This window comes from Manacus candei, unplaced genomic scaffold (genome assembly GCF_025592945.1).
Source record: "Manacus candei isolate 608988 ecotype Guabito, Panama unplaced genomic scaffold, ASM2559294v1 h1tg000084l, whole genome shotgun sequence".
Classification (NCBI taxonomy): domain Eukaryota; kingdom Metazoa; phylum Chordata; class Aves; order Passeriformes; family Pipridae; genus Manacus; species Manacus candei.
Genome location: NW_026138132.1, coordinates 2,591,595 through 2,615,946, shown reverse-complemented (window position 1 = coordinate 2,615,946; position 24,352 = coordinate 2,591,595). Strand labels below are relative to the sequence as shown.

At 42.9% G+C, this 24,352-nt stretch overlaps 2 protein-coding genes across 10 annotated transcripts; one reads left to right on the top strand and one right to left on the bottom strand.

Moving 5' to 3' along the window:
• Nucleotides 1–1,132: 1,132 nt before the first annotated feature.
• Nucleotides 1,133–16,884, bottom strand: CDCA2 (cell division cycle associated 2). 8 transcript variants are annotated; one of them, XM_051811801.1, is made up of 15 exons: nucleotides 16,681–16,884; nucleotides 11,940–12,518; nucleotides 10,595–10,725; nucleotides 9,899–10,046; nucleotides 9,127–9,320; nucleotides 8,743–8,821; nucleotides 7,723–7,967; nucleotides 6,985–7,072; nucleotides 6,240–6,448; nucleotides 5,697–5,775; nucleotides 5,059–5,111; nucleotides 4,248–4,388; nucleotides 3,334–3,508; nucleotides 2,653–2,870; nucleotides 1,133–2,166 (listed from the first exon to the last, which is right to left on the bottom strand). In XM_051811801.1, exons 2-15 carry the CDS (start codon nucleotides 12,457–12,459, stop codon nucleotides 1,363–1,365), a joined length of 3,084 nt encoding a protein of 1,027 aa, XP_051667761.1. In that variant the 5' UTR covers nucleotides 12,460–12,518; nucleotides 16,681–16,884; the 3' UTR covers nucleotides 1,133–1,362. The 8 variants fall into 8 exon arrangements, with proteins under 8 accessions (XP_051667761.1, XP_051667758.1, XP_051667765.1 ...); XM_051811798.1 differs by lacking the exon at nucleotides 16,681–16,884 and adding an exon at nucleotides 13,674–13,773; XM_051811805.1 differs by lacking the exon at nucleotides 16,681–16,884 and adding an exon at nucleotides 13,674–13,773 and having other exon boundaries at nucleotides 6,240–6,445.
• KCTD9 (potassium channel tetramerization domain containing 9) lies at nucleotides 13,860–23,820 on the top strand. 2 transcript variants are annotated; one of them, XM_051811887.1, is made up of 12 exons: nucleotides 13,860–14,080; nucleotides 16,164–16,285; nucleotides 16,912–16,955; nucleotides 17,239–17,335; nucleotides 17,535–17,593; nucleotides 18,204–18,332; nucleotides 18,832–18,899; nucleotides 18,998–19,093; nucleotides 20,013–20,162; nucleotides 20,404–20,509; nucleotides 20,761–20,894; nucleotides 21,088–23,817. In XM_051811887.1, the coding sequence occupies exons 1-12, from the start codon at nucleotides 14,033–14,035 to the stop codon at nucleotides 21,202–21,204; spliced, it is 1,170 nt and encodes a 389-aa protein (XP_051667847.1). In that variant the 5' UTR covers nucleotides 13,860–14,032; the 3' UTR covers nucleotides 21,205–23,817. The 2 variants fall into 2 exon arrangements, with proteins under 2 accessions (XP_051667847.1, XP_051667848.1); XM_051811888.1 differs by lacking the exon at nucleotides 18,204–18,332 and having other exon boundaries at nucleotides 21,088–23,820.
• The last annotated feature ends 532 nt before the right edge of the window (nucleotides 23,821–24,352 follow it).

The window sequence follows — 24,352 nt, the reverse complement described above, 5'->3', positions numbered from 1 at the left end:
CTCGACCGTTTTTGTCCCTCCTGCTGTGCTTTCCCAGCTCCCTCCCAAGCACAAAGCTCGTGTCAGCCTGCCCTCTCCTGGCAGCCAACAGCACTCAGCCCCCAAACTGCTCCCAAATCCCAAAATAAAACATCAAGCAAACCGGTTTGGGAGGGGTTTAAGACCTGTGGATGTGGCACTTTGGGGACAGGGTTTATGGCCTGGACTGGGGGATCTTAAAGTTCTTTTCCAACCTCAACGATTCTACAACTTGAGCAATATTTAAGTAGCAAAGTTTCTTTCAAGCTGCCTGAGGAGTTCTTGTCTTGGGAGGAACAGGCATAAAAATCAAACTGCTCTGTTTGCTTTTAAGCCCTATAAAAGCAGCCAAGTACATAAAACATTTTATTCCACATCACCAACGATAAAAGCAAGGCTGGTGTTCCACAGAAAGCTGTTTCCTCCGGGCTGGCACAGGGATTCCTTCGTGGGAAACACCAGGAAAAATGAAAGCAGCAGCAAGTGCTGGAGCAAACCACTGACAGTCACTTTTTATTGCACTGGTGCAACTAGAAAAATGCAACCAGGGAGATGCCAGGCCAGGCACTGAACCCCAGGGCTCTGCTTTCTGTGCTCAGGGGTTGGAAATGAAGCTCAGCTTTAGCTGGTTCACCTCCCTCAGCCAAGCTCATTTTTCTACGTGAATTTTATAGATAAGAAAGATTTAAAAGCTTTTTTTTTCTTTTTTCCTTTTTTTTTTTTTTAAATGACCCACCTTCAGAGTAGAGAAGCAGAATTCAGGAACTGTTTGTAACACAAAATCTTACTCTCAGAAACTTTACCTCTGCTCCTGTCCAGGAGTCAAACAGTCTTTCCAGAAGGTGGTAACAGGTCCCCCACCTCTTCCTCCTCCTCTTCAAGCCAGTTCTTTTCTTTCTTATTTGCAGAAAAACTCAAAAGGGTTTTCAAGCGTATTTTTTTTTGAAATCTAGAAGAAAATTCATGCAGATTTCAACAGCACTTTAAAAGGAATGATCAAGCACTTTAAAAGGAATGTTTGCTGGGAAGCAAACACTTCAAGCAGTTGTAGCTGAAAGGACACATAATTTACACCATGGTTTAACTACTAAAGACAACTCCACGTTCATCATGGGTGAAGAATTTTTTATTCTCTTGATTACCTGCCACAGCTGTACCAGACCAAGCCCCTGAGCCAAGCCAGTCTTCCCCACAGGTCTGATCTTCAAGCATTTTAGGCCTCAAGACATGGAAAATTAGCTCTAAGTTAACCAGAAAATTAATAAGGGAATAAAAGTGGAAGAGAGGAGAAAACAGCACTTGGACAGAACATAAGACTCTAATATTCATCTTCACTTCAGAAAATCAGAAACAGCTGAAACCTCGTTGAGTGTCCTCGGGAGGTTTTTCTGCTTCTTCTGAGTGTTTGGTGTTATTTCTGTCCTTCTTATTTACAGAATTTGTGATTCTCCTTTTCTGGGTTTGTGCCCAAGGAGTTTCTGGAGGTGTGGGTGCACTTCTCCTCCTCCTCCTCCTGCCAGGCCCGTGGGCATGATGAGCAGAGTCCTCGTTCTCCTTCCCCAGGGCTGGGAACAGGCCGGGGCTCTGCTCTCGGGGCTGAACGTTCTCAGCCCCCGCCAGGATGGATGTGCTGACTCTCCTCCTGGATTTGGGAGCGGGAGCTGGCAGGGGAGGCTGCTCTGGGAGCTCCCTGGGGAGCTGAATCCATGCAAGTCCCTCAGTTCCTGCCTCTCTCCTGAGCCTCATGCTGCGCCGCACTCTGGTCTCGCCGCCGGCGCTGCCCTTCCTTCGGCAAGGCTGGAAGGAGCTTTTGGGAACACACAAAACTTCTTCCACGTTATAAGATGACACTGGCAGGTCCATTCCAGTCATTTCCAAGTTTTCAACAGGAGGAAAGTAGATGGCACTGCTGCTTCTTCTTCTTCTTCCTCTTGCTGGGCTACCACTTACAGAACCTGGCTGAGGGCACTGAGTTCTCTGGGCACCCTCGTGTACATCAGTGGCCTGTTGTTCCAGAAATCCCAGGAGATTTCCTTCTAGTTGCTCATTTTCTGTCAAGGAACTACTCTCCTTTGCTTCATCTTCACCTTGCTGGAAACCCTCAGATGTACCAAAACCACCCTCTGCATCTGGCACGACGTTTGAAACCTGGGGGGGATAAAAATAATAATAATTCTTCATTTTTATTTTTTTTTTAGACACAGGCAAAAGGTGACCCACAAAAACCTGGTTTCAACTAAACAACTGTTGGTGTTTTCCACCCCATGCCTAGTCATTCTCCAAATGACTAGACAGACTGACTCCACAGAACCCTGGCATCCAGAATCCACAGGTTGGAAGTTGTTTCAATGTGAGGCCAAGCTCAGGTTGCTTGAGAATCCCAGAATCCTGGGATGGGCTGGGTTGGAAGGGACCTTCAAGCTCATCCCATGTCCCATGGGCTGGGACACCTCCCACCAGCCCAGGTTGCTCAGAGGCCTCACTCAGTGGAGTTCTAAACCCTCAGCACCTCTTCCAAGGCTGGAGATCCCACGGCCTCTCCAGGCAGCCTGTTCCAACCTTTAATCCATCATCCTTCCTGTGTTTTCCTTCCCCCCAAACATGACTTTCCTGATCCTTAAGCAGCTCAGTTACCTCCTGTTCAGTGCCAGAAGGAGCCTCCAGGTACTCCTGGGACACCTGAGGGGCCCCATCCCTGGAGCTGCCAGGAGCTGCCACATCCAGGTCCTTGGAGCTTGGATCTACATCCCCTGCATGGATGATGCTCTTCCCTCTCACCCCTTCAACCACCACCTCCTCCTGGACATCCTCACAGGCATTCCAGGATTTAGGATTATCTGCAGCTGCATCCTCTGAATCAGGACAAACAGGTGGTTAATTAACTCTGGGAATGTAAAAAAATCTCTTAATTATAACAACAAAAAGCTTCATAGTATTTTACTCTACATAAAATTAACCTTCTAAACAACCATTCCAGAGAAATAGTGGGAAAACCCCCACAGAAAGCTCTGCACATCCCTTGACTCTTCATGCCCAACTCACCAGCTTTAAAGACTGAAAATATCAGTGCCCAAAGAAAAAGCTTTTTTTGTCAGCTTTACACTGGAGTCCACCAAGAGGTGAATTTATTCAGTTGGACATTACTGATCTATTAGATCCTCCAGATTCTGCTATTATAGAGGCAATTAAATTAAAAAATATAATAGTGGGTTCGTTACTGATGCACAAAGATAACCAGGAACAGGTTTTTATGGAATAAAAAAAACGAGAAGGAACAGAGAGAGCAAAGCAAAATAAAGCTAAAAACCAAATTACCTGAAAAAAGCCCCTCTGCCTTTGGTGAGTCTGGAGATGAGACAGAAGAGAAATCCTCTGGAATTTCAGGGATAGGGCTGAGAAGGGGTTTCTTAGAAGCCATCTCTCTTTCCCCATATAGAGATTTTTTCACTTTTCTCTTTCTTCTTTTCCCGTAGCTTGTCTGCCTTGATCTCTGCAAACATTGAGAAGCCTGACTAGAGCACAACATCCCCCACAACATTTTCTATCAGATAAGTGACACCACTGCTGGATTGGGATGGAAGAACAATTGTTTCCCCTAAAAGGAAGGTTCCCCTTGTTCTGTAATCCACAAGTTAATCAGAAAACTCCAAGAATTTCTTTTCAAACACGAGACCTGATTTTTGGGTCACTCAAACAAACCTAGAAGGCAAAGAAATGAGTCTTTCAGCTCTGAAAACACTTTCTTCACCCATTGCTCAGTCTGAAAAGGATCAGGGGCAAAAATCTTTTAGAAGCTTCAAAGCTTTGTGACACTTAAATAAAATAGGACTGGGCAGGTTCAAACATCTCCTGCTGCAGGCACTTGGGAAGGGAAGAACCAGAAACTCATTTGCTGTCCCTGAAGTGTGAAAAGGCATAAAAAACCCCTCCTTTTTGCCCTAGAAATATTCAAACCCTGCTGATCAGCCTGAAAAGTGACACAAACACCCCCCCTTTCGCCTCCTTTTTGCCCTACAAATATTCAAATCCTAATAAATCAGCCTTTCTTGGGAAGAGGGACTCAGCAGTAAAGGTTGGGAAACAACTTGGGAACGAAGAAGAAAATCTTGGCAGCAAGAAAGAACACAAAGACTCTTTACAAAAGTCAAAATAATCAGAGAAAACCCAAGGAGAGACACTTGGATTGGGGAATAAAGGCAGGAATCCCCAGTGCAGTGGCTGCTGCTCACCTGTGGTTTTTTGGGAGCAGATGTGGTTGGATTCTTCTGGCGTGGGATCTTGTTCCTCCTTGGATTTTTAGTGCCTTCAGCATTCCTGGTGGTGGTGGCTCCTGAGGGTTTGCCATCAGCCTGCTCTGACTCAGCCCTGTGCTGTTGAGGAATTTTGAGTTGTTTTTTATTAAAAAAAAAACCCACCAGAGTCCAACTGGCATCAGAATCAAACTGGGCTTAGTCTCTATAATTTCATTTATGGGGCCATAAAAGGTAGAGACAACTGGAAATTAAATGTTACAGAGCTTGTCTTCACACAGTAAATACAGCCCTTTTTGCACAAAAAGGACATTCTAATGAGAAAAATGCTAAATTTTCCATCTTCACTTCTTTCTTTCAGGGAAGATGGGTTAGTTTTTTCATATTCCTGGTTGGGTTTTTTTTTTTGCCTTCCCTGTCTCCAATAAACCACCCCAGAGCTGTCCAATATTGAAGTGTGAAAGCTCTTCTGGCACAAATTGTTGTACAATTAAAATTCCAGCAACCACAAAGTTTTGTCAGATTGTTTGGGAAAGCTCCTGGAAAATTCCATGGAAATAGTAAATTTAAATATCAATAAAAAAATAATGGTTTTAATAACTGGAAAACCACTTTCACTCAGAAAAATCTCATTTCCTGGAGACAATTCCTTGCACTAACAGGAGGTATTTCCATATATCTGGATATGGACAATCCTGAGGAAAAGGCTGGAAAAGGGGGTATAAAACATAACAATTCTGCCTGAAGAAGTTCAAAAAACAGATAAAAAATCATCACTAAAGAAATTTACCTTCCTTTTAGCAGAAGAACGAGTTTTTACCATGTCAGCTTTGTCAGTTGGTTCTGTGATAGATGAAAAATAAAAGAATTTTGATTCAGTTTCAGTGCAAAAGTTGATCACATCCCAAGGAAATTATCCCCATAACTCCTAATATTATGCACTTGAACCCCCTTTGGCTTGAGTAGTGACTTATTCTTGAGGAATATTAAACATGGCAAGATAAAATAAATAACATTTTGCTTTATAAAATAGAGGAGAACTAAACTGGGGAGGGTTTGGTGAGAAATAATTAGCACACAACAATGCCCAGATTTCATAAATACATGTGCACAACCCCCTTTCAATTCTTTTATTGTTGGTTTGATATTTTAATATCAGAATTGTGACTGTAAGCCCAATTTAAGTCCAGACTTACTTCTTTAAGTCTGACTAGATCAGGCACTTTCAGAGAAAATACAAGGTTAAATAACAACCTAAACCTACTGCCAAGAGCTTTAGAAGAGAGCATTTAAATTTTAGCACAATTGAAATACATCCTCTGTATAAAAAAAAGCCAAACAGACCAAAAAAAACCAACAAAAAACCCCTCAACTCTCAATTTTCAGGTGCAAAAAGATTCATTATCTACAGCCAAAAAAGCAAGTTACCTTCTGCATTTTCAACAGGTGGAGGGTCTTCTGCAGCAAAGGAACTCTCCAGGAAATCTTGGGGAGGCTCAACACATTCCTTCAAACAAAAAAAGTTACATTTTTTAGCAATAAATATGCCACATAATGATATTTTTTAACAATAAATTACACCAGAGATGTACTGAAAAACCCCTTGTCCATCAGTGTTTGGAAGAGCCAAGTGGTTTTATTATTTTTTCTTAAAGAATGCACCAGATCATTGACTACATGTGGCAAAAAGAGTTACAGCATCAAAACAGAAGAAAAAAACAAGGCAAAACCACTCCTTGTGCCACCAGTACCCACCTTCAGACCCAGCTTTACAGGCCAAAGTGCTGCTCAGAATTCATAAAGCAAAAAGAAAGTTGAATAAAGCAGCCTTAAATTTAGTATTTCAGCAATTTCTTGGCAAAACCAAGCAGGTTTGGGGGAAAAATTCAACAAAAACTCAATAAAAAGTGACCATTCACAGAGAGCAGGGGCTGTTTTTGCAGCTTTAAAGAATAACAATAAAGAACTTACATCCTCACAGTCAAACTCCAGCCTGGGTAAAGGTTCTGCAGTTAAGCCTGGCCTTGGGGAAGGGCTGGAGCTCAGGCCTGGGGAGGCTCCTCTGCGCAGGGGGGTGTTTGCAGGCAAGGTCTGGTCGAATATTTCAGGGCTCAGAACTTCTCCAAAAGTCACTTTTTTCTTCTTTGGCGTTTTGAAGTCGAGATTTTCAGTGTTCTCTGCTGGAATAAAACAAAGGAGCAGCTCAGGGGATGTGGGACTGTCCCAGAGTGGGCTTTGCATGGGTCTGAACACCCCCCTAAAATCCCAAATAAACAGCAAAATCCACCTTTACACGTCCTGTGGGATCATCCACAATTTTCAGTGCAGCTTTATTACAGTATAAAGAATTAAGGAAGAAAGCAGAAGACTAGGAATGACCAGCTGTTCCACAAGTGTAAAATTCTTGGAAAAATCAGTGACTCTGCCCTAGTGTCAGAGGCTTCCTGAAGATTTTTGGGGTGGGATTAATTTTAGCAGCTTTTATTTAGTGGTGTTTTATTTTATTTAGTAGAGTTGATTTTATTTTATTTGCCTTGGCAATCTCATTTTCCAGGTCATGCAGTCAGAGGCCACACAGGAGCTAAAACAGTGGTGGTTAAAGTAGATCACCAAAAAGATTTAGCAAAGAGGCCAAACTTTATGATCCCAGATGATACTCTGCCTATTTAAAAAACAAAATGGGAATTATTTGTTTTTTTAAAAAGGGGAATCTAACCTGTTTCTGATGTTTCAAAGGTTTTTTCATAGTAGGAGACTGGGACAGGTTCACCTCCTCCTCTGCCAACTGCATCGTTCAAGTATTCCTGTCAAATTTAAATGATACCAGTCAGTACTATTTAATTATCAAATCTCAAATTTAATTAAAATATCCTTCTCAAAAGTGAAGATAAGTTTCCCTATGAGCAGCATTTAATAACCAGTCCTTTTGTTTTAAAAACTTACTTGTTTGTTGAATGAATAAAACTCAGACATTCATATCATATCCAGAATCCTGGAATGGTTTGAGTTGGGAGGGACCTTAAAGGGCTTCTCGTTCCACCCCCTGCCATGGGCAGGGACACCTTCCACTAGCCCAGGTTGCTCCAACCTGGCCTTGGAAACTTCCAGGGATGCAGGGGCAGCCACAGCTTCTCTGGGAATTCCACCCCAGCCCCTCCCCACCCTCACAAGTGGAATTCCTTCCCAATATCCCACCTAAACCCACTGTGTCAGTGGGAAGCCATTCCCAGGCCCTTGGAAAATAGTGTCTCTCCATCTTCTTGCAGGTCCTGGAAGGTACAATTAGGTCAAGGCCAGATCTCCTCCTAACACAAAAGCTTCAAGCCAAGCAGCATTAAATTCTTTCCAATCAACATCAAAGGCTCTTTAACCCTGACCCAAGTGCTGCTCACTCCTTAGGGCTCTGCAGCAGCTCATCCTTGGTGTTGGGACCTCCCTGGACCCCAGAACCAACCTTTGGGCTGCCCAGGAGTTGCCTCATGGGGGTTTTCTTCAGGATGGACCTCAGGGAGCCACTCTGGGGGAGGTCACTGAAGGGAACGGTGCCTGCTTGTCGTGGGGTGGCAGGGGGGGTGACGAGGGCTTTGCTTTCCTCCAGCATTCCCAGGCTCAGTCCTGCCACAAAAGCAACCTTCTTCCTGCTCAGAGCCGAGAGAACATCACTTCTGCTGTCAGCAGGGGTGGGCTCAGACCTGAAAACTTTGGGGCAAGGGCACAGATACGTCAGTTAAAGGCTGAAGGGAAATCGAGGAGGCTTTAGGATCAACAACACAAACTTGCACAGATTCTGTGCAGCAGCATCAAGGAAAAACCCATTTGTTTGGAAATTTTGGCTCCTGTGGCGCCACATTTCTGTTCAATATTTTTGGGAATTTATAGAACACCAGAAAGGAGTGTTGCATGGAGGAAAAGACATTTTGCATGGGGATTTTGTCAGTTGTGGGGAGGGGGAAATGAATGTGTTCTCTGATGTACAGAGAGGGACTCTCTGCATTCATATCCCTCTCTCCTTCACAGCCATGAGCTACTCAACTCTACTTTTCCTTAAAAAAAAAATCCTGGCTAGAAAATTACAGAAAACTAAGCAATTATTCCCAACCTGTCCCTCAGTTTGAGCTTTTTTCCCTACCAAGCTTCCCTACCCCACCTTCCCAATATTTCAGCCCCCCTCATAAAAGCTCTTTCCTTCAGTAAGGCCGTGTTTAATGCTTGGCTGGGCTGAACAAACTCCAAATTCTGGTTTTAAGCTGGGCTTTGAGGCACAGCAGCTCTCGAACTGTTTGTTATTTACAGCCCTTTTTTTTGTATGTTCCCCCATCAGCCTTTATGTCAGAGTGACCTCAGGTTTCTGGTGCATCATAAATTGCAGGCAAGAGGACAGATATGAGGTGAAACATTTCCTGACAAATATTCCAGCGGGTTTATTTCCTGAGGAGAATATAAGAGAGATTTTAATGCTGATGAATCTTCTTACCATGGCCTCTTTCCAAGGGATCTCCAGTTGCAACAGTCTCCAAGGACTCAGAAGGATTTTTTTGCCCATAAACCCATTCCTAGAGAAAAAGTTATGAGATTTTATATATATATGTCAATATATATCATCAATTTATACAGACACCAACACATGATAAAGAAATAAAAAACTATCTGACAATGTTGCCTCTTAAAATAGCACAAACTGTGGAGCTTTTTAATCCCACAAAGATTTCAGTGTTTTCTCAATCAGCCACTACTTTAGTTGGCTTTATTTTCCCCAAAACTAAATGTTTCAAAGGATTAGACGGCACAAATGAAAACATAAGGCATGAAAAAGCTATTTTAATCACTAAATTAGAAGTTTCCTCTCAATTCTGAGTACCTGTAGAGCAGCAGGTTCAGTCACAGCTGGGTTTGGAGACAAGATGCTGCAGATCCTGGGGTCACATTTACTGCTCCTGGTCACATTTTCCCTGCAAAAATTCTCTTTCAAATCAGCTCCACTGTTGTCCAACAGGAACTTTTCACTCCACTGCTCCAGGTCTGGCTCCTTTTTAAAAGGCACTTTGTTCTGAGCTGCATCAATTAAGAACAAAACACAAACCAAACAAACCACAAGGACAAACTTCAGGTTTTTTTTCAGTGAATTCTGGTTTTAGGTTTCTTCACCAAGAGGATGGTGAGATGCAAAAAGCCAGGTCATGTTTTAGGCAGGGAAAAGAAAACACATGGAAAATAACATCACCAACCCTCCAAAACAAAGCAAGTTATCCTTTGCATGTAAATGTTTGGAAGATCATCAATACCAGAGAAATAAAATAAAAACCATTCTCAGCTTCATGGGAAAAGTGTGCAAACACTAATGCTTAGTGAAAAAGTACAAAGATTATAAATCTAGGAACTAAAACTGAGGAAAGAGTCATAAAACCACAAGTTTTCATTTTTTTTCTGAGGAACCACCATTCAGGATGCACCAAGATGGTTAAAAGACACAAAAAAACCCCTCAAAGCAAACCCAAAACCCACCTGTGCCAAGCCTTATAAAGGAAGATTATTTTGTTTTACATGAAGTATTTTTAGTTTCTCACTTTTTAGCCTAAAGGAAGGCCTGATGTTTAAGACAAACCACTGAGCAGAGTATTAAATCAACTTACAAGAGCCTCCTTCCTGAGAATCATCCCCGTGGGACAGCCCAGAGAGTCCAGTTTCCCCTTCAGCTTCTTGGAGGGATTCAAAAGATGTTTGAAAGGTTTCAATCTTGTCCTTCAACGACCTGACATTCACATGTTTAAAAGGACTGATCTGCCAAAACAAAAATTAACCTCATCAGACTCTTTATTGCTTTGTATTTATCCTTTGAGATAAAAAAAGAGAGAGAGAAGAACAGAGTCTTGTGTTTAATCTGCCTGCAGTTGTAGGTGGATGGTAAGAATAAGCAAAAAAAGGAACTTTATCGAGAAATATTTTAAGTTTTACTGCATTTTAATAATCTGTTCCTCTAAGCCATGCCCAGAATTTGCTTTCTGACAGCCTGGGATAGTTCAAGTTAACAACTCTGATTAAACCAGTCACTTGTGCTCATATTGACTTCACTCACAACACTTTAATTACCCAAAAATCAAACTTGGAAAGTAAGACAAGTTAAAATACATCAGCAGGCTCAACGTGGAGAAGATTCCAGCCTCTAAACAAAACCTGGAATATCCCCTTAGCCTAAAGTCAAGTGGCCAAGGGAAGTCAGCAAAATCAGGTTCTCTCTCCTGCTGGATTCCTCCCAGGCCTTGCCTCATCCTTGGTGGTTCCTGGGGGGAACTGAAGTGCCCCAGGTGATATTTGGGAAGGACTGTCACCTGTGTAAAAGGTTCTTTTTGCCTCTTGCCTCTCTGCTGGGCCAGGTAGCGGATCAGGGAGTTGTTCTCCGGGGAGCCCCGCAAGCCGATGGTCGATCTGCGCCGGAACTTCAGCGAGGTGGGAGAACTCCCTGCCAGGGGGGACAAGAGCAGAGCTTAAAAAATAAATAAAATAAGAACAAGCCCAGAAAAAGCCAGGCATTTTTTTTAATACCTAAAGCTTCAAAATGCTATTTTTTTTGGTCTTTTTTAAGAGTGATTTCTGCTATTTCTGGAGAGACCCGAAGTTGTCTGCTCCGCTCAAGAAGTTTTCCTGAGCAAAAGGAAATGAGGTGCCTAAAAGCAAGTTAATATTTAACTGATTTATATACCATGTGAGGGGCTGGCTGGCTTTTAGTTTTTCAATTGCTAGGTAAGGAACTGAGCACAGGATTTGCAGAATTTGTCTTACAGCTCCCTTGTGAAGCTCAGAGACAAAAAGGGAACATCTAATTATGTAGGATGCAGGATAAATCCTGGTTAAACGTGGTAATTATCTTATATATAAGATATCCTATACATTACATTATATGTATATATAATATATATAAATATATGCTATATATACATATATATTATATATATGTTATATATACATATATATATATTACATACACATATATATTAAATATATGTTACATATACATATATATATATTACATACACATATATATTAAATATATGTTACATATACATATATATATGTTACATACACATATATATTAAATATATGTTACATATACATATATATATGTTACATACACATATATATTAAATATATGTTACATATACATATATATATGTTACATACACATATATATTAAATATATGTTACATATACATATATATATGTTACATACACATATATAATAAATATATGTTACATACACATATATATGTTACATACACATGTATATTATATATATGTTATATATACATATATATATGTTATACATACATATCTATTATAATATATATATTATGTATAATATATACACATATACATAATTTACATGTACATAATTTTCTATCATATATTGCATATATTATATAGAAAAATATATCATATAAATATAGAAGTGATATAAATAAATAAATAAATATCTATATAAGTAAATATTATATAAATATATAAGATACAGGATATTATAGCAACTCCTCTCAGAGTCTGCTCCTTGGGCATATCCAAATGCTGTCAGAGCACCTGAATCTGCCCTAAATTGGAGCTTTTGGGAAGAGCTTGGACTAGATGACCTCGAGATGCCTCTCTGGGAAGGACAACAGTCCTTACTCACTCCAGCCTCACCTTTACATCGTTTGGTGAAACTTTCTGGAGCAATCCCAAACTCGGTAATTGTCACAGTAGCAAAATCAACGGGGTTTTCCCTCAGCTCTTCAGATGTCCCCAAATCAGGTTTTCCTTCAGCTTTGTCCCTCTCAGGAGTGGAGCAGGAATCACTCCCCAAGGAACCAGACCTGCTGCCTGGAAAATCCTCCCCCCTGCTCAAAGGCAAGGTGGGTTCACTGCCCACATCCCCTTGGAGGGCACCACAACAGCCCCCAGGGAAGGGGCAGCTCCTGGGATCCCCCTCGGGGTGGGACAATTCCTCCCTGGGGCCTTTGGGGGATTTCAGGGCACGTTTGGGTGACCAGGCCTGGTTCCCATCGCTCAAATTCTCCTTCTTGGACGCTCTGATGACTCTGAATTTAGTCCCTTTGCAGATCTTCTGGTCTTTTGGCAGAGGGAAAGAGGCCTCATCTTTCTCTTCAAGACAACCTCCCTCATTTTCTTTAACTTTCAGGGGACTCTTGGGTTGTCTGTGCATTGTTTGGGATTTATTTTAAGAAACATTCACTCAGCCTTCGCTCCTGTAATCACAGATTCCTATCAAAAAGAAAAAAACAGATTATTATAGTTATTTGCTAAGAGCAAGAGTTCCCTACCACGCTCAAGCTGCTTCCAAACCCACATTTTTCCCGAGCAAAGTGTTTTTCCAGTGTGATGGAAAGGAAAATTTATCTCCAGAGAGCTACAGGGAAAGGACACAAAGGGCTGGAACAGGAAAGAGGAATGCACAGCAAGCAGTACAACAAACAACATAGTACAAGCAACGTAATAAACATAATATAAGCAATAAATATACACGGGGAAGGGAACACAAGGCCACGATTTCAATCTGTCAAACTTCATATCAGGGTAAAATCCATGCACAAAATACATTAATCACAACCACGCTGTGACTGTTTTGCCCCAAGTGTTGCAACAAATGTCAGCAGTTTAATACTACTTTTTATAAGACTCATTAGCATCAGCAGAGAAAGAGAGAGAGAGAAGATAAGTCTTGAGAAGAAACCAGCAGAAGGAACAATAATACTTTTTTTTTTTTAATACCACTAAGTTTTAACTAGAAAACTTAAGAGGCTAACTGGTTTGCTTGGGGTTTTTTTGTTTGGGTTTTGTTTGTTTGTTTGTTTGTTTTTGTTAGTTTCCTGGATTTGAAGTTGACGATGTAGAACTCAATAACATCAGCCTGAAACTTCGGTTCTGCAAATACCTGCGTTCTCAGAAGCAAAATTAAGCCCGTAAACACCGCGTTGGCGATTAATTTTTTTCCTTTTTCACACTGGAGGCCAATGCACACAATGAGACACCACACCAGCCCGCGTGGGGGTCGAGCCCGCCCGTACCCCCCAAGTCCCTCCGGGCTCGCCCCCCGTACCCCACACAGCGCACCCATCCCACACACCCCCAGCGCCGCTCGTAGCCCCTCAGACACCCCGCGATCCCTTCGTGCCGCCTCACCAGCGCTCCCCAGACCGCAGGACGACCCCCCAAACCCCCCAGGAGCCCTGACAGACCCGCACCCCTTCACAAACCCGCCTCAACCCGTCCCGCCTCACGTTCAAATCTGCCGCACCGCCCCGCCACCGAGTATCCCTCCGCGACCCCGCCCCTTTCGCCCCCCCACCCCTGACTCCCACCGAAAAGCCACCCCCGTTTCACGCAGCACCGGAGGGATTGCGGCTCGCGGGACGGGACCTCCTGCGCCGCCGCGTCTCCCTCGGGGGGTCCGCAGGGCTCGGCGTGGACCGGGGGCACTCTTTTGCTGGCGGAGGGATCACGAGCCGTTGAGTCGCAGACCGCTCAAGGGGGGGGGGCGGAATAATACATTCAATAAATTCATTCAACGGGCCGCGCCCACGTGACGCGCGGCGACCAATCACAGACGCTAAGCTACGCTTTATGCAAATAAGGCTGCTTTGTCCCGCCTCTCCGGCGGGGGCGCGGCGGTGATTGGATAGGTTTACTTGCAGCGCGGCGGTGATTGGCCGCGGGTGGTGTCAGTCATCGCGCGGCGCTTCCGGGTGTTGTGGCGGCCCCGGCGCGGCGGGCGCAGCATGAGGCGGGTGACGCTGTTCGTGAACGGCAGCGCCCGCAACGGCAAGGTCAGGCTTAAGGGGCACCGGACGGGGGGGTCCTGCATCGAGGGGAGGCGAAATCAGGGGGTCCGGGCCCCTCGGGGCGTGCCGGCCATGCGCTCCGTTGGCTGCCAGGCCTGGTCCGCGCTGAGGGAGGGTCCTGAGGGAAACCCAAAGGGTTTAAGACGGGAGTCGGTGTTAGAGACGCTCCGGGGCCTTGCTGAGTCGCGTCCCGTCAGTCGCAGCCTGCTGGAGTAGCGCTCTGGGCGTGGGGTGACCCTGTGTGGGGCCCCCGGGAATAATGGCACTAAATTGTTTAAAACCTCTCTGGGGTCCTCTCAGGGGTGGAAAAAGTTGATTTCTGGGCCCTGCCAGAAAGGCCCGGTGATGCGGTTCTAAATATAAGCCGTGATCTCGATGTTTCCACTCACACTGAGTGCAGGAGTTGATGTGACTGCACTTTAATGCTGTAGTTCTGTTAAATGTCATCTATAATCCATCCCATATTTCCCCATCCACAGACCGTTACTGTGATTGTGCTTTAATGCTGTATTTCTATTAAATGTTATCCATAATCCTGATTTTTCCCATCCACAGAGTTAATGTGACAGTAGTTCTATACATGTTATCCACGATCCTGATATTCCATCCGCAGACAATTGATGTGACTGTTCTTTAACCCTGTATTTCTGGTAAATGCCATTCATGATCCTGATTTTTCCCTCCACTCTTCAAGTGCAGAAGTTACTGTGGCTGTATTTGAACCTTGCAATTCTGAATGTTGGCCTTGACCCTCATTTTTCCATCCATAGGTCTGGACTAAAACACTTAATGTGACTGTACTTTAATGGTGTATTTCTATTAAATGTTATCCATGAGCCTGATTTTCCCATGCCCAGCTCTGAAGACACTTCATGTGACTGTACCTTAATTTTTTGCAGTTCTAAATGTATCCATGATCCTCCTTTTTCCATCCTGAGGGCAGACAATGTGACTGCAATTCAGTCTTTGGTTTTAGGGAGGGGAATACACTTGGGAGAGGCTTGGAACAGAAAAAGCAGCAATATTTCTCTAGAGGAATAAAAATCTGAATCATCATATTCTTATTCAACATTCCTTTCACTGCTGCTGGAGCTGTGCAAGTCACCCCATTTTTAGGCAATTTTCTACCATCAGAATTGGTCTATTTGCTTGGTTTTTAGTCAAAATCCACATGTATTTCCCTCTCCCTGTAAGATATTTTAGTATATAACATATATTGGTATATAACATGTATTGATATGTAAGATACTTTAAGATATATTGACATATAAGATATATACCTTATATTGAGATAAAAGATATACTGGTATATAAGATATATTACTATATAAGATCTATTGGTATATAAGATATATTAAAATCTATTGGTATATAAGATATATTGATACAAGATATTGGTATAAGGTATATTGGTATGTAAAATATATTAAGATATATTGGTATCTGAGAGATATTGGTAAATAAAAGATATTGCTAAATAAGAGATATTGATATATAAGTTATATTGGTAAATAAGTTATATTGGTAACTAAGAGATATTGGTAAATAAGAGATATTGATATATAAGATATATTGATATATAAGTTATATTAATATATAAGAGATATTGGTAAATAAGAGATATTGATATATAAGATATATTGATATATAAGTTATATTAATATATAAGAGATATTGGTAAATAAGAGATATTGATATATAAGAGATATTGGTAAATAGGAGATATTGGTATATAAGAGATATTGGTATATAAGAGATATTGGTATATAAGTTATATTGATATATAAGAGATATTGGTATATAGGAGATATTGGTAAATAGGAGATATTGGTAAATAAGAGATATTGACATATAAGTTATATTGATATATAAGAAATATTGGTAAATAAAAGATATTGATATATAAGTTATATTGATATATAAGAGATATTGATATATAAGTTATATTGATCCATAAGATATATTGATGCACAAGATATATTAAGGTATATTGATCTATAAGCTATATTGATCTATAAGCCATCTTGATATCCCTGCAGTTGATTTTATCCCCCCCATGTCTCCCCAGGTGGTGGCTGTGTATGGGACCCTCTCAGATTTGCTCTCTGTGGCCAGTAACAAGCTTGGAATCAAAGCCACCAGTGTTTACAATGGCAAAGGGGGACTCATTGATGACATTGCTTTGATCAGGTAAGGATGAGCCAATAAAAGACAAATTGGGGGGGGATTAAGAGAGCAGCCTGCTAATCCTCCTTAATCAATAACCAGATATTCTGATTTCCAGCCCAAGGGGCCTTTCATCCCTCCATTCAAAAATAATCCTGGCTTTTGAACTTCAGAGCATTTCTCTGTTGTTTAATCACAACTTGACCCAAACTGTGTTGGAGGCCTTTGAACCCCCCCGTGTTGATTCCAGGGCAATGTGTTCACCAGGAAATCCCACTGTTCCACTCAGCCCTTGCATGGGGATTTTTTTGAAGAGGAGACCAATCCTGTCATTGCTTTGGCATCACAGAATAGCCCCAGACTGGGGAGAAAAGCAACTATTTTGTAAAAATCAGTTGAGTGACAGAAATGGGCCCTACCTGGTCACTGCAGATAAACCCCTGGTGAAGTCAGTCCAGCCCAATCCACTGGAACCTGCAAAATTCAGACAAAATCCAGATCCTGAAGTTCCACTTCATGGCAACTGGTTATAATTCACCTGAAAGTGGCCAGGAGGGGTTTCCCTGTCAATGAGATGAGCAAGAAATGATGATTAATCTTCTTTTTCTCCTCCTCTCCCCCCTGCCCTCTCCTCTGCTCTCCTCTCTCAGGGATGATGATGTTTTGTTTGTCTGTGAAGGGGAGCCCTTCATTGGTAAGTCTATATAAAATACAGAAAAAAATATATAAACCCTTGTGTTTAACAGAAAGAGGTTTTATTTTGCTTCCATATAAACCCAAGATTTTATTTGCTGCTGTTTTCAGAAGACACCATAGGGAATGGATTAAGAAATAGTCACAGTTTCTCTAATAACTACTAATGTGTCGTAATAACTTATTATAGGCATATCATATTAATGTTATATTAATTACATATTATTAATTGTTATAAAAATTAGTATAAATAAAGAATTGCTAAGGTGTCTTTTAACCTGTAGATCCTCAGACTGATGGGAGAGCTCAGGAGGAGCTGACAGGGTCCCACACAGACTGGCTGACACTCAATGTAGGAGGCAGATACTTCACCACTACAAGGTAAAAATGCTTTTAGTCTCAAAAAAACCTCGATTTCAATGCAGCAAAAGAGCTTGGAAAATAACTTCTTATGAAATAGGAGGTCTTTGACTTCTGCCACTTTGTGTTTTGTGGTCACCAGCACGATATGGCAAGAATTCAATTCTTAAACGCTTTGTGTATGAGGTAAAAAGGGAATTGCAATGCCTTTGTTTTCTAGGAGCACTTTGGTTAACAAAGAACCTGACAGCATGTTGGCCCACATGTTTAAAGATAAAGGTGAGTACACTGAAAGAAACTTTGTTTTTGTCAAGTAATAAATTAGCAAAGCAGGCACAAGGCACTGTCGAGCTGAGAATCTAAAATATCAAAAATATGTTAAAAGTACCAAAGCAGAACATAGAATTATTCTTTTCATAATTCTTTATTTCTCTGTTGCCCACCTAAAATTTATCATCTCACAAAGTGAAAATACAACTCCCACCCACAGTTAGTGTTTTGGGTCCTTTTTTGTTTGTTTGTTTGTCTGTTTGATTTTAGGTTTTCATGTTATTGTTGCTCGGTTTCGTCAGGAGAATCCATGAGCAAACCCTGCCTTTGGGAGACAGTCAGACTCAAACCTTAGTGCTGCTTTTATTCTTATGCATTTGACAAAATATTTTAGTTATTTAGAGCAGCAACAAGTTCATTTTAAGGTGATTTTTCCCCCCTTACTCCTCCTTTCCTTTTGCAAACCACCCTTTCACACGTGGCATTTTCACATCCCGCCGCCTTTGGTAATAAAACTCTGCAAGCCAAGCAAATGCTCTTCTCTTAATATATCAAATTTAAACCTATATAGTAATATATCCAATTTAATGATCTATATATATATATGTTGTGGAAACAGATGCTTGGGGGAACAAGCAGGATCATAGAGGAGCATTCCTAATTGACCGCAGTCCCGAGTATTTTGAGCCCATTTTGAACTATTTACGTCACGGACAGCTCATTGTAAATGATGGCATTAATTTGCTAGGTAGGTATTACCTGTCTGACATCTGAATTATTCCTCTTTGGGAGTTAAGCTTTGCCCTCCAGGTGAAGCCAGAGGGACCTTTGCGTGCTCATCTCCGTGGTTTTCTTTGGAGTTTTAATTTCCTCGGGATTTATTCTCGGGCGTTGCAGCTCCACGTTGCTTCATTTAATGAAGGTGTTGCTTGATTTAGTGAAGATCACTTCATTTAATGAAGATTGCTTGATTTAATGAAGACAGGCTGTTTGTTTATCTTGGGAGCATTAAAAGTTTTCCATCCTGGATTCATGTCTGGCTGGAATTCTGGAGCTGATACCTTTAACCCAATGCTGGTGTTGCAAACATCCTGGCTGAGTGATTTTTTTTTTTTCCTTTTAGCTGCAAGCAAGCTTTCCCTCTGCCCAGTTACATCTAATACAATGTCTGTGGTTGTTCTCCAGTAGGGAGAAGGGTGATTTCTGGATTCACAGTTCCCTGGAAATAACAAACTCTTTGTTTCCAGGTGTCCTGGAGGAAGCCAGGTTTTTTGGTATCGATTCCCTAATCGAACACCTCGAAATAGCCATTAAGGTAATTTGGTTGAACACCTGAATGCCCCTGCCCTGCTCTTCCAGGGGATGTGTAATTTAGTGCTGTCTGTGTCAGCTGTTGAACAACATTCCCAACAGAATTCCCAGCCAGCTGAGGATCACTCTCCCATCTCTCGGAAGGAGTTTGTCCGGTTCCTGCTGGCAACACCCACCAAGTCCGAGCTGCGCTGTCAGGTGAGAACACATTCCTCTTCCTGACAAAATCCTAGGAATTTCTTCCCCACATCTCACCTAAACCTCCCTCTTTTAGCTTAAAACCACTTCCCCTTGTGCTGTCCCTCTCTGGAGTGCTGGTGTCTGGTGCTGGAATGTGGCAACGTGAAAAGCAAACACTGTGTTCTCTTTAGCTGAGTTTTGACTCTGAGCTGTGGCACAGTGACCTTGGCTTGGAATTCCAGGGTGGTTTGGGCTGCATTCCTGCTTTGGGGGGAAGCTTTCCTGGAGGAGTAATTTGTTTAAATGTAAAATAAACCCAGGACAATTTTTGAGAGCTTTGCATTTAGATTTCATAGAATAAATGGTCTTGTGTGTATTTATCTGTATAGAATCCTGGAATGGTTTGAGTTGGAAGGGACCTTAAAGGTCTTCTCATTCCACCCCCTGCCATGGGCAGGGACACCTTCCACTAGCCCAGGTTGTTCCAACCTGGCCTTGGACACTTCCAGGGATTCAGGGGCAGCCACAGCTTCTGTGGGAATTCCATCCCTGCCCCTCCCCACCCTCCCAGGGAAGGATTTCTTTCCAATATCCCATCTAACCCTGCCCTCTTTCAGTTTAAAAACCATTTCCCCTTGTCCTGTCCCTGCAGGCCCATATAAAAAGTCCCTCCCCCTCCTTTTTATAAGCCCCCTTCCCTGGTGGGGTGTCTTCAGCTCTTCCCAGGACCTGTGTGTGTCTGTATCTATCTTGTATCTGTGTATAATTATTTACAGCATATATTTTAATACATTCATACCCATATATTTACACACAGATATTTATACACTGTAAATATTAATGCACACATATCTACACAATTATCTTAACTCTGTGTCCTGACTTACCCCTTCCCTTCTGTAACCTTTCTGGGGGGTTTATTCCTTGGGATTCCCAGGGCCTGAATTTCAGTGGAGCGGATCTTTCCCGCCTGGATCTTCGCTACATCAACTTCAAGATGGCCAATCTGAGCCGCTGCAACCTGGCCCATGCCAACCTGTGCTGTGCCAACCTGGAGAGGGCTGACCTGTCAGGCTCTGTGCTGGATGTAAGAGCTGCTGCAGCTTGGGAGGGCTGGGCTTGTCTTACCAGAGAGGAGCTGGAACAAAGAGAGCGGTGTAAAACATCGAGTTCTTAAATATACTCTAGAGTTGTTCTGGTTCCCAAAGCTTTTACACTTCTTCTCAGTGATGGTTTAATGGGATTCACTCCCAGACCAGAAATTAAACCTGTATTTTGATTGGTTTGGTGTTGTTCTTCTGGCTCTCACTGCCTCCTGTCTGTGCCAGTGTGCCAACCTCCAAGGGGTGAAGATGCTGTGCTCCAATGCGGAGGGAGCGTCCCTGAAAGGCTGCAACTTTGAGGACCCATCAGGCCTTAAAGCTAATCTGGAAGGTAAGAAGGTTTTGCCCTGTGAATCTGTGCCAACTGCACCTGTGTTTGTACATTTATCTGGCCTAGAAAAGGTCCAGCTGTGGTTTGTCCAACCCTGAGAAGGGCCCACAAGGGCTGGGCCGAGTCTGTGACCATCCCAGCACTGAATTCCCTTCTCCTCCAATTCACACAGCTCTGAGGCAGCACCAGTGTGGAGCTGCTGTGTCTCTGCCTGTTTTTCCTCCCAGAACCCCTTTGTGTGTGTGTTCCAGGTGCCAACCTGAAAGGAGTGGACATGGAGGGCAGTCAGATGACAGGAATTAACCTCCGAGTCGCGACGCTGAAAAACGCCAAACTAAAGAACTGTAACCTCAGGGGAGCAACGTTGGCAGGAACTGATTTGGAAGTGAGTTGGGATTCATTTTACATCCTATTCCTTTAGATCCTACAGTCAGCTGATAATTTGGGGGATTGCTGGCTTTTGGCTGAGCTCTCCAGCTTCAGACTACAATGGAGTTCAGGTAAATGGACTTCAAGTAAAGCTCTGAACAGAGTTCTGGGTGCATCCCATTGACACTTCTTTTTCTTTTCCCCTTCAGAATTGTGATCTATCAGGTTGTGACCTCCAGGAAGCCAATTTGAGGGGCTCTAACGTGAAAGGAGCCATCTTTGAAGAGATGCTGACCCCCCTGCACATGTCCCAGAGCGTCAGATAGGGAAGAGAACACATCAGAGAGGAAGGAATCCAAACATCTGTCGTGACTTTCTTCACCTCCTCCCCTTCCTGAGTTAGAAGTAATGGTTATTAGACAACTTCCATTTGCAGTAGTGCCTAAGTAGGCTCTTTGATCACTTTTGGGGAGGGAATTTTTGTTTCAGAGGTGGAAACAGAGAGTTTCTTCCTTTGTGAAGAGAGTGAGGAAGTGGGCTGGTTCTAAAACCAGAAAGTGGGGCTGGTTTGGGGGGAGGGTTCAAGACTTTCATTGTTTTAGCATTGCCTCACTTTGGAATGCATTTTAATTTATAAAGCACAATATATGCAATTCTATTTATTAAATCTGTAGCTGCAATATGAATAGAAAATGTTATTCCTGTATAGTAGCAAACAAAGTTCAGGTTTACAGGTAGACAAGTGTATTTACAGTCAAGTGTCTTCATCTCTGCAGGGTGTTAATGCCAGGGGTGGTCACACAGTGCCCACGGGATGTGTTCAGGTCTCTGCTGGGGTGGAAACAGTGGGGAACTGTCCTCAGAGGTCCTAAATTGCTGTGGAGTGGTTGGAGTGCAGGGTTAGAGCAGCTTTATCCCCTCAAATGTGCAGAGGAAGCTGCTGCCCCTGCAGGGACCTGCCCACAGCCTGGATTGAGTTCCCCCTGGGAGATCCCTGGGCAGAAATGGGCTGTCTTAGTTAATCCTCTCCAAATGAGTGTGGAATTGCACTATCAATCCCAGCTGGGAAGAAAAACTCCCCTGCTTCCACATGTCCTGGCCACTCCAGACTGGAGTTCCTGTAGCTTTTTCCTTCTTTGTTGGGAATTCAACGTACAGAGGCAAACACAGAAGTGTCCCCAAAGCAGAGAGAAGCTCTGGGGCCACAGCACCTGCTCTCCCCTCCTCTCATCCCTTCAGGAGATGAAGAAATGGCCCTGTTTCCCCTCAATGTACTATGCAAATCCCCCTTGAAAGCATGGGCATAATCCCATTTCCCAGCCAGATCCACTCTGGGCTGCCTAAAGTGGCTGTAAAAGCATCTTGCCTGGGGCCAAGTGCCCCTTCCACACTTCCTTTACCTGTGGAAAAAAGCAGGGGAAACTGTTTTTTGTGTGAGCCTCCCTCCCTGTGGGGCTGCCCCTCAGCAAAGGAGCTGCAGGATCTGGGTAGTTTTCTCAGCTAACATTTCTTTTTAGACACAATCAAAAAGCACACGAAGAAACTATACCAAAAAAAATAGAAAAAAGGTGCAGCAAGAACTTACCTCAGATGCTTAAACCACCCCAAAGTTCAGACTCACCTTGAATCCTAAGGAAATACAGCTGTTACAGTACAAATACACAGGAAGAACCAGTGGATCCCAAAACTTGGAGGGTGGTTGGAGTGTCCCAGGAGTTGGAGTTCCACAGTTCCTCAGTGGGTTGTGTCTCACTTTGCAGTGCAATTTCCTGTCCTCCAGGCTTCTTGTCTCAGTTTGTTTGTTCCAAAAATGCTGCTTTGCCACCAATCTGGGAAGATCAGTGATTATTCTGGATCAGGATATGATTGGGTTTGGGGGGGGGGAATTGCAGGATTCTCCCTTATTTTCAAGTTGGCTCGACTCAGGCGTGTGACATGAACATCCAGGACTCAAAATCCCGGGCTCATGTGGTTCAGAATTGGGATTATTTCCTCCAGATCCCTCTGGATCAGGCTCTAGGACACCACCAGATCCTTGGTGAAGTGACCTATAGATTGAAGGGAAATATTCCAGTGTGATTTTGGAGTCCTTTCTCCCACCTCAAGGCTTTCAGTGGGGAGTGATGTGTGTGTTGCAGTAGAAGAAGATTCCTAGGGCTAGAGAAATAAATGAATTATTTTTCTTTATCATATTTTGTAGCTGGCAGAAGTAAAATATTGTATGGGGGGGAAAAAATACTCTATTTTCATAATCACTGTGTATAAAAATCTATTTGAACTTTCACTGGAGCACTGTTGAATAATCACAGCACGTGGCATCATCATTCACAGCTGAATTCAAGGTACCTCTTTTGCTATCACAGAGCTGGATGAGGAGCCCAAAGTGGCCTGTGCAGAAATTCCAGCCTAATTTAAGTTGCATTAATAAAAGTGTGAAAGAGAAAAATGTCTTGGTCGTCTTCATTTAAATAAACCACCCCAATCTTACCTGACAGCAAGAATTTTGGGTCGAAGCATAACCTTTACCTGCTGGAAAAAACCCAAATGTAGCTTGTGGGGGTTGCTGCAGTGGTTCTGATACATTAATTTAGGGAATTTTCATGAGGGTTTGTGTTGATTTGTCAATAATTAATTTCTAATACTTTTCAGCTTTTTTGTCCCCACCTTTCTTCTTTGCTTGATAAAATAGTTGGAGGCAGAAGTCATTCCCCATTGTCCCTCCATCCCAAGAGGCAGAAGTCATTCCCCATTGTCCCTCCATCCCAAGTCCCTCTCCAGCTCTCCTGGAGCCCCTTTAGGCCCTGGACAATTCCTTGACTTCCATGTCAGTACCAAACAGGACTGGCAGGAAGATTTCCCTCCCCAAAGCAGAGAAACTGCTGCAACTTGGAGCTCTGGCAGCTCTTCTGAAACGTCTCCATCACCCCAAATCTGAGCAGTTTGGTGTTTTCCACTGCCTGGGGCTGTAAAAGGTTCTGTGGGCAAACAAAACCCAGCTGGGATCTTATTTTTAACGTCCTTTAAGGGGCTTATAAAGTAGGGGTCCCTTCTCTCTCTAAATGCTATCCCTATCTCCTATTTACCTCTAAATAACCTTCATTTTTGCAAGGCTCATCAGGGAAGGAAGGAGCCTCCAAAGCCTCCCAGGAAAACCCCCCCGTGCCCACGGCAGAGGAACAATTTCTCCCACTGGAAACCAACTGTTTTCACAGCTTGATCCATTTTTATCAGCTGGAGTTCAACGTTGGCTGCTCTGGCCATGAGTAGGAGGAGCATTAGAGCAGGAAAAATTACTCTTAACAGTCACTAAATCCTCCTTCAATTATTTACTCATTAAATTACTTTTAATCCCTTTAAAAAGCTCCGAGAGGTCACGGGAGCTGGAACAGGGGATGGTGTTTGGAGAAGAGGGAACATGAGACAGTCAAATGGCACCAGGACAGTTCAGAGCAAGGCAGAAGGGCTGCCAGGTGG

Coding starts and splice junctions, on each gene's coding strand:
- CDCA2 (XM_051811801.1), bottom strand. CDS start 12,459: ATGCACAGACAACCCAAGAGTCCCCTGAAAGTTAAAGAAAATGAGGGA. Junction 3,509..4,247: donor CTGCTCCCAAAAAACCACAG/GTGAGCAGCAGC, acceptor CAATGTTTGCAG/AGATCAAGGCAGACAAGCTA. Junction 2,871..3,333: donor GGCAGAGGGGCTTTTTTCAG/GTAATTTGGTTT, acceptor GTCCTGATTCAG/AGGATGCAGCTGCAGATAAT.
- KCTD9 (XM_051811887.1), top strand. CDS start 14,033: ATGAGGCGGGTGACGCTGTTCGTGAACGGCAGCGCCCGCAACGGCAAG. Junction 16,286..16,911: donor GATGACATTGCTTTGATCAG/GTAAGGATGAGC, acceptor CTCCTCTCTCAG/GGATGATGATGTTTTGTTTG. Junction 20,163..20,403: donor TGTCAGGCTCTGTGCTGGAT/GTAAGAGCTGCT, acceptor TGTCTGTGCCAG/TGTGCCAACCTCCAAGGGGT.